The sequence below is a fragment of the Xenia sp. Carnegie-2017 genome, unplaced genomic scaffold (genome assembly GCF_021976095.1).
Source record: "Xenia sp. Carnegie-2017 unplaced genomic scaffold, XeniaSp_v1 HiC_scaffold_19, whole genome shotgun sequence".
Lineage (NCBI taxonomy): Eukaryota > Metazoa > Cnidaria > Anthozoa > Malacalcyonacea > Xeniidae > Xenia > Xenia sp. Carnegie-2017.
This window is the reverse complement of record NW_025813481.1, coordinates 6,625,300-6,639,265: the sequence shown is the minus strand read 5'-3', so window position 1 is coordinate 6,639,265 and position 13,966 is coordinate 6,625,300. Positions and strand designations below refer to the sequence as shown.

Here is a 13,966-nt window from a genome sequence, read left to right as displayed (position 1 = left end):
AAGAAAACAACATCATTTCTAATTGAATAAAATAACTGCACTTTATTCCAGGCAATAATCAAACTATCACATCAATAACAAAATAGACATTAGCTCAATGCAAATCACATAATCATTTCATTTTCTCCGTGATTTTTCGCAGTCTTGTATTTTCTCTAAGTCTAAACAAACCAATTATACGCAAATGTTATACAAGCGACTAAAAAGTAACGAGAAATCAGTGAGATCATTATTACCGAAGAGCATTGATTCTTATGAATCCTGCTGCATCTTCAGGATTGTAGTCGCTTAAAACATCCATGCTGAAAAGAAAAGAAAAACAAAAACGTAGAGATTTTGATATTTCGTCAATTGGAAAGAATACTCTACATGTTTACCTGACTAAATCTTCATTGTACAGAGAAGTTTTTGATTCTCGACCAAGAATATATACCTAAAATGTTTGGTCATGTTATTTTGAATACGAACCTCCTTTAAAAATACTCGTTCGCTTCAAATTGCTCATCCTAAAACAAATTAAACTACACTGTGTTGCACAACTCTTACTTACATGGCCTTTGTAGACTTGCATTTGTACAATTCCCTCAACATTTTCCTGACTTTTTGCCAAACAATCACGAACAAAGTTGCCTTCGGGGCTGAACCAAAATCCGTTGTAGATGTAGTAAGAAAATTGGTTGGCAAGGAATTGCTTTAATTTTCTTACTTCCTTTTCAATGAAAAAATGACATTGACGATGAGAATGAGAAACCAGGAAGAAATTATAGTCAAAAATACAACATGCCAAGTCAAATTATAACCTTATCCATTGTGATGTTTTCAATATCCAGATGTGCCTCTCGCAGTATGGTTCCAGCAGGCGTTTCGTATATGCCTAAGAATTAATGAAAGGTTGTATGTTAAATATGTTAAACATATTTCCGTTGTATGTAAAGTTCCTTGCAAAATCACTGCAAAAGATGAACTCAAATTTTCGGCATTCTTTAAGAGTACATGATGAGTAGACAAGGATGAAATAAAACACCTACCTCGAGACTTCATTCCCACAAATCGATTTTCAACAATATCAATTCTCCCTACACCATGACGCGATCTAAATTTGAGAAGATTTGTGTTTCGCGGTAACTGCGTTACAATACGTTACTTATAAAAACACCTTATCTATGATGTTTTATTGATGTCTTACCCAATTTCATTTAAATGTTGATAGATTTCCAGTGGTTTATTTGTGCATTTCTTGTCGTTGTGGCTCAACACGCGAACAGGAATACCTGATGACGAGGAAAAAATGACAGTGACAATGTGTCAATGATTTTCAAGACTTATTTCTCTCACCTTTCTTGAATTCAATTTCAAATCTTTCCGGCTAGAAAGAATCAAGAGTAAAATTTTAAGCATTAGGATGAGATGAAAACTGACAATAAGAATTTCATTTCATTTTTGCTTTACCTTATCTGGTGCATCTTCAGGATGAGTTGTTCTTTTACAAATATCTCGAGGTGCCTCCGTCTAAATAAGAAGGAGACAATCTTTCAACAAATTATAATCACTTTTAGCCATGAATGAAATCTTAGTGCTCAACTTTTGAGTTTAGAAAGATCAGTGTAATTTTTTAAAATACATATCAGTTAAAGTTTGAATACCTTAGGATTTTCTAAAATTCCAGATTCATAGCTATAGAACAAAAAAATTGTAGAACACTGAGATGGAAACTTTAGCAGCTTTATTACTAATAATGCATCTGTTTTTGCAAAAACTACCTAATGTGCATAAGATTCTCATCTGTGCTCCATGGGTTCTTGGGTGTAACAGGCAAAGGTATGCCATTTTCCTTAAAATTCAAAACATAAAAATCATTCAGGAATGAAGGAACATGATTTATCAAAACAATGGCATGAAAATAATTACCTTTGCATAGTTAAATAAGTCTGTTCTTCCCTTGAACTTTTCAATGAAAACATCCATTCTCCAGGGTGCAATCACCTCACAAAAGACAATAAAAATCTTTACCATGAACAAAAATAAATATAAGACATGTTATATCCTCGATCATAGAACAAGACTTACTTTCGCCTTTGGAAAAAGAGAATAATACGAGAGCTCAAACCGAATTTGATCGTTTCCCTGAAAATGTTGAGGATATTGATCTTAAAAGTCATGTTATAACCATAAAGAAACAAAATATTTTTTCAATGAACTTACCTTCCCTGTGGCTCCATGAGATAAATATTCAGCACCTTCATCTAAAGCAACTTTAACTTGGCCACGAGCAATACAAGGACGAGCAATGGCTAGGGAATGTTTCAGCACAACAATGTATTTAGAGCTTAATTTTAAATTATATCTGCAAACCGCTTCTTAAAATTGTTCACAGATAATATATTTTTTTGCGCACATACATGTTCCAAGCAGATAACGATCTTCATAAATACAGTCAGCTTGAATCATAGGAAAAATAAACTCAGTGACAAAGTTCTCTCGCAGGTCTTCAATGACAATCTATACACAGGCAAAGAATACACAGTCAGCATATGGGTACACTTATGGATATAATTTAAAAAATCAGAAAAATCTCAACCTTCTTGGCTCCCAAATTAGTAGCCTTCTCTCTAGCTGCTTCAAAATCTTCATCTTGCCCAATGTTTGCCTAATTAAAATGAATAATACAATTGTCTTGAGACAAAGAACTCCTTGTGTAATAAAAACCTGGAACTTCATTCAAACTTTGTAAAAAAGTTTTGCAAACGAAACAGTTATTGTGATACTTAATGGTTAATGATCATACAAATTATCATAATTAAAAATTATTTAGTTGAATATGTAAAAAGTAGTATGGCAAAGTAAACTAGAACTATGTAAAGAAACATCTGTCATGCACAATTATAAATGCATAAATATTAATGTCTCATAAAATGTGTTAATTATGTCTTAATTGACACAGCTTCTGTATTACGTGTCAATAAATTTTAAAAATTGATACAGTTTTGGTAAATGGAGGACTATGTATTTAATAAATCATAAATGAAAATCCCTTAACAATCTCTATGTTTTACGTATTTCCAAACTTTCGCCATCCATTAAAAGAAAATAACGTTAAAATCCAAAAAAATCATATTTATACGGCCAAGAAACACTATCAAAAAGCAATTGATAATTAATTAGTACACAACTAAAAGCGCTTACCAGGTATGCAATAACATCATAACCTTGTTCTTTCAGCCAAACTAAAATACACGAGGTATCTAGTCCACCACTGTAAGCAAGAACAATTGTTTTATTTGACATTCTTGTAAAACAACGTTAATATTCTAAAACACTCTAGAGTATTGCAATGTGCTATAAAAATTTTCACAAACTCCTCACTGAACAAGAATATGTGTAATCTTGTTCAATGCTGAATAAGCATGCTGATTTATTTTGGAAACCAACATTATGAATCGTATTTCATTCCTATTGGTTGATTATACCGTTACGTTTCAAACAAAGCCACAACACAGCATTATCAAACGTGGTTAATGTCAATATGCATAATTTAGCCATTGGATTCGAGGTAGTCGTCATCATTGAAACGATATGAAAAACTTTATTAACATAACATTGACCCCTCAACTGCTGCAGTGGACCTGATCTTCTTCATTCCATAGAACAGGAAGTTGAAAGAAAACAAAGCCTATTTCCTTTAGATAAGGATAGAGTAGTGATGAACAAAATCTAACACATGGTACAATACTTTACAAGGATATTACATAGATTAAAGCGTTTTTATTTCAAAACTCTATTTCAAAATGCAAGAAACACGATATATTTATAAAATACAGGTACGGGTGACGTCACCAAATCATATTCTTTAGGTAAGAGCGGGTAAAAGTTTATCGTGGAAAAGCTCCTATATTAACATCGGGATGAATATGGGATTAATGTACTTTAATATCCATCTTGTATATAAGTGTTCACAAACCATGTGACCAATCCTTTGAAGTAAAGCATTTTGTTGTTTAGTGGTTTACGATTCGAGTCTTTTCGGTAAATCCGCTATTGCCATTCTACTGTTTAAAAGCCAAAGAAATAATCAAAATGAGCGCAGAACTGCCATCAACAAGTATGATAAAGGAATATCGTATTCCTTTGCCAATATCTGTTGAAGAGTACAAAATCGGTCAGTTATATGCTGTCGCTGAAGCAAGCAAGAATGAAACCGGAGGTGGGGACGGTGTTGAAGTTGTGAAAAATGAGCCTCTCGAACACGAGGTGTTTGGAAAATGTCAATACACGTACAAGATTATTCATTTGTCATCAAAGGTTCCCGGTTATGTTAGGGCTCTCGCACCTAAAGGCTCATTGGAAATCCATGAAAAGGCATGGAACGCGTATCCCTTTTGTAGGACATGGTACACCAATGAATACATGGGTGATAGTTTTCATATAATAATAGACACATGGCATAAACCAGGGAATAAAGATATCGAGAATGTACATAATCTACCTCCTGATCTCTTAAAGAAAAGAGATATTGTCAACATAGATATAGCCAAGCCAGTTGAGCAGAGGGATTACAAGCCCGATGAAGATCCTTCTAAATTTCATTCTGAAAAGACTGGTCGTGGTCCTTTGGGTAGCAAATGGCAAGAGGAAATCAAAGATCAGGAAATACCTGTTATGACATGTTATAAGCTGTATCGCATCAAGTTCAAATGGTTCTTACTTCAGTCTAAGGTTGAAGATCTCATATGTAAGTCGGTAAAGCGTCTGCTTACAAATTTTCATCGACAGTTGTTTTGTTGGTTGGATAAATGGTTTGGAATGACCATAGAAGATATACGTAAATTAGAAGATAAAACAAAAGCTGAGCTTGAAGAACAAAGAAAACAAGGAGAAGTTCGTGGGATGTCAGAAAAATAGAATGTAGAAAGTGGATTAATAAAGTGAACTATATACTAATCTATTGGGATTTTATTTTCAATATTTCTTTGCTTGAATGTGGTTTTTCTCAAGCACAACATTCAATATTGACATTACTATAAGCATTTTCATCCAGTCAAGACATATTATGTATGTGTTGTTAAATTTATTTTGATTAGGTTAACTATCATAAATCCTTGGCAATATGGCCCCTTTAAACATGGGCTTGACTTGCGTTTGAATATTAACCTGTTATTCGTTTATCTTGAAATAGTTTATTTGTAACCTTGTAATCACAAAATAAACTCGATTTACATGGCATAATTAAAGTGTTAAAGAGCAATAATATTTCTGCATTTCAACATTTTTGTCTTAGACAATGTATTCTAGTTAAAGTGGGGAATTTTTTCAAACGTATAAAAATAATCAACTTTTTAGCGTTGCTTATAAAGATGCAAGTCACAGCAAAACTATTGAGGAAAAACATTGTTGGATTTAACCTGTAGATTTCACATCTTGTATCGTTACCATAACATTACAAAGAAAAATGGCGAATTGATCAAGAATGTTCAGTTTTCTAAGTTTGTATTGAATTTTGAATAAATGACAATTTACTGCAATTTTATCACTTGTGTAAATGACAAAATATTTTCCCGTTTGTTTGCACCAATTTTCAGCATTCCGCTCGTGAGGATCGTGAGTTTTTCTGTTCTTCGCCAATCGTCAATTGAACCTTCATACATAATTCATACTCTTGCTGCATTTTCATTCAAAAACGTTCAAGCAGCAAAAAGAAGATACTCTCGGAAATTCGATGAAAAATTTTATTGTACTTTCTCTTTTTTAATGTTTTTATACATTTCTTGAACATCATGCAAAAAAATGTCAAAAAGCAGCACTCCTTTTTCATCAAACCACGAAGAAACACTCCTAAAATAAAGCACCAGAAGTATATTTTATCAAATAAATATAATTATATATTCAAATGCAAATACATGTCATACTTTTTCATTGTTTTTTCACATTCCATCTTTGTTTCACCATCTTTATAACTAAGTACAAGTTCATACATGTCATCATATTTTTTTAATGTTGACTTTGCACTCCATGAGTGATCTGGTCCCTGATGAATGAAAAAATCAACTCGTTCTTAAAATAGCATATCTATGCATTACAATAGCCAAGATTAAATTGATCGTGTGTCTAACCATGCCAGCTTTATCCTTTTCTTTTGCAAACACAACATAATTTTTTTCCTTAAATGTTGTGAACAGTGTAAGAACGCACATCAAGAAAAAGTATCTTATAGTTACAAAGCTAAGAAAGAAATCAAATATTATCCTCTTGTTCATCAAAGGAAATTATAAAATAAACACAATGAAATGCGTGCGCTGAATGGTCTAGAGCGTGTTTGCATTAACCTGTGCAAAACAAATCGGAGCTCAACCAATCAAATCAATCAGAAAGAAATTCTATATTAAGAAATAAAAGATGTTTTTTGTGTTTTTCAGCTCTTGAGTTCTACCAAATACAGATATTTACTCGGTTTGCACAAGCCTGTGCAAACACTGTAAATATCTTTTATTTCTTAAGTAAAAAGTTAAAACTGTTCTTTTTTAACATATAAAAAAAAGATACGAAAGGACACATATGATCAATGTGGGACGTGACTTGGGAAATGGATTCAAGTAGTCATAGACTAAGGCAGTAAGAGCAAAAAGACAAGCCACTGTACAAATTGCAAGTCTCGTATCAATAATTTGAAAATTTTCTTCAAACTTCAATTGTTTTGTAAGAACCTATGAAAAATAAATTAAGACATTGAAAGAAAAATTTTGAAATGAAGATTGATTAAAAAGTTTTCAAGTGACTAATAGCATTATTTATTGTTAATGGTTACCTTCCTAACAGCGTCATCCAGTGAATTTTTTACAGCACTTCCATCCCATTTGTCTATCTTCACTGGTTTCTCGTCTCCAACTGCCCACTAAAGAATTTTTACGTGCATTGATAAAATAAAACACTGCATTTTGCTTACTTAATTTACATTGTATGTTACTAACGTACACAAATAAATAATAAGCCAGCTAAAAAACAATACCTTTGAGAACACACTTTGCTTGCTAGCTTTCTTTGACGCCATGTTTTATGAATTAAATCGACTAGCGTCCGACGTTTGTGCGAGCATCGTCCGATGGCATTATCGTAATTTTGTCGAGAACGATGGTCGAGAATTGGAGAAACTACATGTGAAGGTTGGAAAGCTTCCATTGGTGGACAGTGAACACCTCACAAACACTTCATTTATCCTCTTCAAACGTGAAGATACAGGTAAGGGTTTGTGTGTTTGTAGGGGAGGGAGAGGAGGAGAGGAAGAAGCGTAGCAACGGGAAAAATTTCAATCAGTGAATTTCATCTAGTGTGCATAATGCTCACTTAGTAGGCAACCTGCAAGCAATGAGAAGTAATATATAATCAGTAGAATATTTTATTTTGCTCACTATTTCAATCGGTCCTATAATACTCTTATCCCATAGTAAAATTTTCCATGAAAGGCCTTCATTTTTCTCGAAGCATTTCCGGCTTTTTTGTAATAATTGTATCTTCGAACAAGCGCCGCGTTGCTAATTGGTACCATATGGTATGTAAGAGTAACATCGCGATTTAATAATTATAACCTTTTCCATATTTTTGCCATTTTTACAAGCAAGCAAGCAGCGCTCGATGGTAGTTTTATTTATGTGTTTTGTGTATTCTCAATAGTATGAACAAGCAACGTTTCTTGTAAAAAATATCGATAAATTCATTGTCTTTATGACATGTGAAGAAAAGTCCCCACAACGCGACAATTTTTTATCTTTATTCAGTAGCATTTATGCTAATATTCAGAACGTTGTCGTAATTACTACACAAATCTACAAAGAACTATTTTCTGCTGGACGAAGTAAACGACCTTTTACTGATTACGTCATCATCAAGAAGATCAAGGTTTCCTTTGAAACTTGTTGCTCGCTGGGATAAACCGTACGCAAAACATATGATTCGTTTTCAAAAAGCGCTAGTTACAGTCATTTTGATTGTCACGGCAAGTGCTTCTCTGTTCTTTGGTGACAAGTCAGTGAAACTCCAGTCATATTTGAGGGGATTTACAGGTACACATGTGTACACTCTACCTGTAGTACACTTAAGCTACAAGCTTTTCGCCATTTTTATCCTCTTTGTGCTTGCGTTAAAATATTTATGGAGCTGGTTAACTTCACCATTAATATATGAATGCGACCTTGTGGATACTGTCCACGAAAATAAACGGGAAAAAGCAAATGACATTCGAAGACGACGAAAAATAGGTGACCTTCCTCCAGTTTATCCAAATGGTTGGTTTTTCCTCACACTATCGATTGACTTGCCCGTTAAAGAAGTGAAAAATGTACTGGTCCTAGGCGAGCATTTGGTCCTTTTTCGTGGTGAAGATGGTTCTGCGCATGTGTTGGATGCATATTGTCCTCATTTGGGTGCAAATATTTCCATTGGTGGTGTAGTTAAAGGAAATTGTATTCAGTGTCCTTTTCATGGTTGGTGCTTCGAAGGTTATACTGGCACGTGTGTAGATATTCCCTACAGTGACACTGTACCACAGTTTGCTAAAATAAAATCATGGAATTCAATTGAGATAAACGGAAGGATTTACGTTTGGTTTCATGCAGAAGATGTAGAACCAGAATGGAGGCCAGAGGAGTTAGAATGTTTAGAGAAATGGAAATACTGTGGTCAAACTATTCATTATGTTAATTGTCATATCGAGGTAAGCAGAACGAACGCGGAAGTTTTCATCGCATGGATGTCACAAATATTTTGCTTTTACGACTATACGCGGTGCGTGGTATCATAATTACCTTAGAAATTAAAGAATGTTTAAAAGAAATGTGCCCTGCTGCGCATAAATTTCAATTCAAATAAAAATCGTTAGACGACAAGATATTTTGACATTGGGACTGAAAAGCCTCGTATCCATTTTATTTCATTAGGATATACCAGAAAATGGAGCTGATCTCAATCATTTTAACTTCTTACACACACCGTTTGTTTCAGCGGGGAGGAACCTGAATAAAATATTCAAATATTCTAAGAATTTTTTCGAACATGAATGGGTTGCGTCCTGGCGACCACTCGAAGAAGAAGAGACACATTGTTCTGAGCTCACGTTGGTTCAAAAAGTTATGGTTTTGGGCAATCATTTGCCATTCTTAGATGTACATATATCTGCAAAGCAGGTATAGATTTAACGTGATTATTAAAAGTTTCCACTTCTAAGTTAGTTGGAAAATTCTAATAATATTTCGTCTTACTTATCGTCATTAGATTGGACCAGGTATTGTCTACATGAAATTGATATCGATATTAGGAGATGTTGTAATAATACAAGAGGTCACCCCAGTTGAACCACTCTTACAAAAACTCACCCAAACTTGTTACACGTCAAGCCTAACGTTTTTTGGCAAACTTGTATTGTATGCTGAAGCGATTCAGGTGAGAGCTACAAACTGTACACACTTCTTCATTTATAAAAGGTAATTCTCTGAACATGTTGTCGTTCATGTTTTTAGCTTGAGCGTGATGTGATGATATGGAACCATAAGACCTATATTTCCAAACCTCTACTTGTCAAAGAAGATAACGAAATCAAGAAACATAGACAGTGGTTTTCGCAATTTTTCTCGAAAAACAGTCCTAGACTTACGATGTCAAAGAAAGACACTCTGGAATGGTGACTTAGAGATTACATTTCAACGAAAATCCTTTTGTTGACTACGTCATTGAACGGACACTTGACGTCATTCAAGTCTCGCTGATCTTCGTTTACTGCAAGCTTGTTGACCTTAACTCTTTTTAACGCAAACGATTAATTTTTCTCACAAAGAAGTTCTATAAAAATGGACAATTGATAGATTAGTAACCGGTATCTTGTAGCAAGAAAGAGCTTTAAAATCACCATAGTAAACATCATAAGAATGAAGTTTAGAGACAATTAGCACATAAAGTTTCTTTCTACGTCACTATGACGATAATAGATCACGACCGTCTCCTCAGTGACGTGGATATTATGGTTTTCCTAAAACACACCCACTGAGAAGAAATATTTTGTGTTTCAGCATGAGATATTGCATGACTATATATTTTCAATGAAATATGAACTTTTAAGGAACTCTAATACTTTTTCAACGATAAAAATAAACTTTAATTGATAAAATCCAAATAAAATGTCAAACATTCGAAGTTTATAAATATACAATTGCCTGGAAAGTTGTAAACGTATAGAACTCACTTCTAATCAAATGTTATTGAGCAATCTTTTACCATTGGAAATAATGTTAACACTACATGTACAAATTATTCCAAACGATACTTGAAACCGTTTAAATATACTCCAGATATTTTATAAATGCACATATTTACATAACGTAACTTCTCCAGCCCAGCTGTACATGGTACTTTATAACAATAACAATTATATATTTTTTGACATTTCAATAGATATATTGAAAATTCATTTCATTACTTAAATGAAATGATAATTTTTCTTCTGATTGTTGCGTGACAAAAAGTTGAAATTGACAAGTCATAAGCCAACAAAAATCACCGTGACATATGCAAGGTTCTCCGTCACTCACAGCCACACAGGATTCAAATTTTCTCAGTATTTGTGTGCATAATCACGAGTTCCAACCAGTGCAAACTGCACAATTAGTTGCATTAGATCTGTTAGACTAACGCAACGGAATAACAGTAGGAGAATATTGGCGAGAGTCAAAGTAGCGAGTTAAAGATCCCATGACTCTGATCGTTCAATTGCCTTTGATATGCGGCGTCTTGAATATCTACGATTCAATTGAAACGAAAGATACCTTTTTTCTTCCTTCTACTAAATCAAAAATAGGCAGGATATGTTCCTTATCAAAAGCTGATGAAAACCTTAGCTTTTTGCCATTCGATGCATTTGAGTTGAAGGCTTCGAACGTCGGATACTCGCACAATTCATTTCTCTGTTTTCGTTTTAACGACGAACTTCCCATATTCATTCTTGCAAGTGAGGCGACAAGAAACTCTCTTATATCAATGTCCTTGCCATCACGAGCTGACAACGGCATTTGCCTGACATTATCAAAGCAAAACTTTTTCCTCACTTCGTTCAAAGGACTAGAAGGTGGTGCACAAGGACAACATTTAGGTTCGTCCATGTACTGATGGTTTATCACAATTGCCATTATAATTTATCAATTGAACAAATACGCTTTATTCTCCTTTCCAGACGAAACACTAATCTTTTATTCTCTGTCACGATAGCTTGAAGCATAAGCAATTTTAAGTTTCTCGTATGTGAGATGTCTAAACAGCTTTGCATGCAGGAGCTTGGGCTTTCCTCTTAGGTGAGGAAAACAGAAGGTTTTGTCGCATTTTCCACCAATCAGCTTTACGATACTTGTTACATTGACCAATGAAATGCGAGAAATAAAAATCTTCCCACGAGCCCGGAAAGACATAACTGACCTAACTTATTCACAGCTTCCTTTACAAGACAATAGGTCTTAATATTGAGGGTTGAGACTTTCCGACAAAAAGGTGTGGCCTATAATTTGCTGAACAAAAGAGCTCGGTATAATTTTGTATAACAACTAAACATTACCAATAAAATCGCTTTCCCACACAACACTTTAAAGATAATCTTTTACATTTTAGCTCTGTGTAAAATTCAATGCTGAAATAGATGTTAGGAGTTTTGCCTGAGAAAACTGCAATCTATTTTGTTAGACGGTTAGTTAGGCACAGAATTTTACCCCTGCTGCTGAATATAAACACGTCTGTATAAGGTCGGCAAAAGGTGATCTTGGCTTGAATTTCATAGGTGATGCTTCTGAATATACGATACAGTGACTAACGACGTCAATCATCACAAAAACAATGGACTATAACAAGTAAAAACCGTACCGTATCAATCAGGCATTTCCATAAAATATAAATACCTCTGCTACCACAGAACCACCAATCAACTTTTAAGAACGAACCAATAATTCTACTCTTTTATTAATTTGAGACACTTAAGGAAAGTGGCGTATTGTTCTTTATTTGTGTTTTTGAAGGAATATTATACTTTGATTATGTAGATGAGATAACGATAAAATATTTCTTCAACAACTTGCTAATAAAATCTTATTATCTGATTGATGCTTGCCCGATGAAGTTGTCTTATTGTAGAAAGAAATATTTTCACTGGGATGAAGAGTTTAGGAAAGTTTTTGGTAGTGACGTTAAGGGGAATGATACTGACGAAATGTATTTTGGCGGTATTGACTAGAAGAACTCACTACACGACTCTGGATGTGGTTAAAGGGTAGTGAAGTTATGTGTTACGTCGAAAAGAAAGTGGATAATGTTAATTGACGAATCCTTCAGGTCTTGCGTGGGATCTTATATACGTGGGAGTTAAACTTAACTTACGATGAAATAAAACCAGGTACTTCTTCTAGACTTGTCGAGAAGTCATATGATAGACTGTCTACGGATGAAAAATGATCGCTTGACAAAAATAATGAACTTATAGACAAAATGTTTTCGGTTTGAAAACTACGATTCTTCAATTTGACGAACGTATTTGATAATCTCTCGTTTACACAAGTAAAATAAGCATAAAGAAGATATCTTAAGTGTTTATTTATTCTCGTGAGACTTGAAAAGACATAGAAAACGGATTTTTTATTGTTCACCGCTCGATTTATGCCGCTTTTTGTCTTTGTTTGACACTTTCTCGTCATTTTCGCAATTGATTATTTCACTTTGTGAATGTATTTTACTGTGCTTTATAACAGCGTGTGTGTATATAGAAGTTATTGCATGCTAACGGAGAACACATTTTTCTTGTATAACTTAGGAAGCTGCTCTACAGACATCAAAATCATGCTTTCAAATACACCCATCGGTTGAATACCATTATGGACAGGAAAGAGTCACAGAAGATAAAAAAGAAAGATGACAGCAGTGAAGTTGGTGGTACCACACAAGCGAAACAAAAACAATTTATGGAAGTACCATATTAAAGGTAACAATTAAGAAATATATGTAAAAAATACAAAGGGTACATTCTATAATAAAGGGACTTACTTAGTCGTTCATAAACCCATAATTCCCTTATTCTATATTTCCAGACAACAAAGTTTTCCTCAAGATGCTGCAAATGTGAAAAGTTGATCATCCTTCCGAACAAAACACCCTTATTCATCCACGATATCCATTTTGACCGACCAACAATAAACAGCTATTGTCTATTTCTAGAAGATTGCACTGTCGATGTTAGAAATGACTGGAAGATTTGAAATTAATGGGATATGTTTGCTTGTTAACTGACTTGCACTTCTAAACCATAGAGTAATGTTATAGAAGTTAGGACAAGTCAGTTAACAACATGTTAATATGGAGGTGCTCCTTATCTTCTGATTTTGAATTTGACATCGAAATGAAATCTAATTTACAATAGACTCTATCATAGTTACAAAAAGAAATTGCAGTACGCTGGCAGAGTATTGCAAAATCATCAAATTCAACGTCTATTTGAAGTGATTTTCTGTGAGAGACAAACAAGCTGTCAACAATACATATTTAGTCGCTTCGTGTAAACGTTGATTGCACTGTTATAACATTGAGGGATGTTATAACATGCAGTGTCTACATGCAAAGCACTTAAAATGGTCTGGTAACATGAATAGTCATGTTGAATTTAAAAACCTGACAGTAATTTCATGTAAAATCGAAGGAAATTTTGCCGTTTTAAGCAAATCATCGTAAAGTACGAGTTTCAAAAGAAATTTTAACGGTTCTTCTGCAAACACTGGTTTTACAAAACATCTGAGTTCCAACAGCTTGCCATGATTGAATTTTAACAATTATTCTTACAGTTGCACATGGGAACAGATGCCGATTATGAGTGCGGTATGTGTTTGTTTGCTTGTTTTTTTTTGTGTTTCTCCAGTTCGGCATACACCACTAATATTTTGTTAAGTATTTTTCAGGTGCAGAG

The 13,966-nt window shown here is 34.0% G+C and overlaps 4 protein-coding genes and 2 long non-coding RNA genes across 6 annotated transcripts; 3 read left to right on the top strand and 3 right to left on the bottom strand.

Moving 5' to 3' along the window:
• Positions 1-15: 15 nt before the first annotated feature.
• LOC124439674 (argininosuccinate synthase-like) lies at positions 16-3,473 on the bottom strand. The gene is made up of 17 exons (XM_046989973.1): positions 3,184-3,473; positions 2,579-2,647; positions 2,400-2,499; positions 2,203-2,291; positions 2,068-2,124; positions 1,909-1,983; positions 1,761-1,831; positions 1,644-1,674; positions 1,450-1,509; positions 1,336-1,366; positions 1,187-1,271; positions 1,029-1,093; positions 801-874; positions 551-709; positions 378-433; positions 237-302; positions 16-161 (listed from the first exon to the last, which is right to left on the bottom strand). The coding sequence occupies exons 1-17, from the start codon at positions 3,283-3,285 to the stop codon at positions 113-115; spliced, it is 1,239 nt and encodes a 412-aa protein (XP_046845929.1). The 5' UTR covers positions 3,286-3,473; the 3' UTR covers positions 16-112.
• Positions 3,474-3,745: 272 nt separating this feature from the next.
• LOC124439675 (phosphatidylinositol transfer protein beta isoform-like) lies at positions 3,746-5,223 on the top strand. The gene has a single exon (XM_046989974.1). It carries the CDS (start codon positions 4,075-4,077, stop codon positions 4,897-4,899), a length of 825 nt encoding a protein of 274 aa, XP_046845930.1. The 5' UTR covers positions 3,746-4,074; the 3' UTR covers positions 4,900-5,223.
• Positions 4,936-7,085, bottom strand: LOC124439676 (probable signal peptidase complex subunit 2). Its single transcript, XM_046989975.1, has 6 exons — positions 7,001-7,085; positions 6,800-6,886; positions 6,538-6,698; positions 6,108-6,201; positions 5,904-6,022; positions 4,936-5,829 (listed from the first exon to the last, which is right to left on the bottom strand). The coding sequence occupies exons 1-6, from the start codon at positions 7,040-7,042 to the stop codon at positions 5,724-5,726; spliced, it is 609 nt and encodes a 202-aa protein (XP_046845931.1). The 5' UTR covers positions 7,043-7,085; the 3' UTR covers positions 4,936-5,723.
• Positions 7,086-7,776: 691 nt separating this feature from the next.
• On the top strand, positions 7,777-10,340 carry LOC124439673 (cholesterol 7-desaturase nvd-like). The gene is made up of 4 exons (XM_046989972.1): positions 7,777-8,701; positions 8,925-9,170; positions 9,259-9,426; positions 9,504-10,340. Exons 1-4 carry the CDS (start codon positions 7,937-7,939, stop codon positions 9,666-9,668), a joined length of 1,344 nt encoding a protein of 447 aa, XP_046845928.1. The 5' UTR covers positions 7,777-7,936; the 3' UTR covers positions 9,669-10,340.
• Positions 8,464-9,516, bottom strand: LOC124439679. The gene is made up of 2 exons (XR_006946408.1): positions 9,360-9,516; positions 8,464-8,540 (listed from the first exon to the last, which is right to left on the bottom strand). It is a non-coding gene; the product is annotated as an uncharacterized LOC124439679 (long non-coding RNA).
• A 2,100-nt stretch (positions 10,341-12,440) lies between the features above and the next one.
• LOC124439678 lies at positions 12,441-13,496 on the top strand. Its single transcript, XR_006946407.1, has 2 exons — positions 12,441-12,991; positions 13,098-13,496. It is a non-coding gene; the product is annotated as an uncharacterized LOC124439678 (long non-coding RNA).
• The last annotated feature ends 470 nt before the right edge of the window (positions 13,497-13,966 follow it).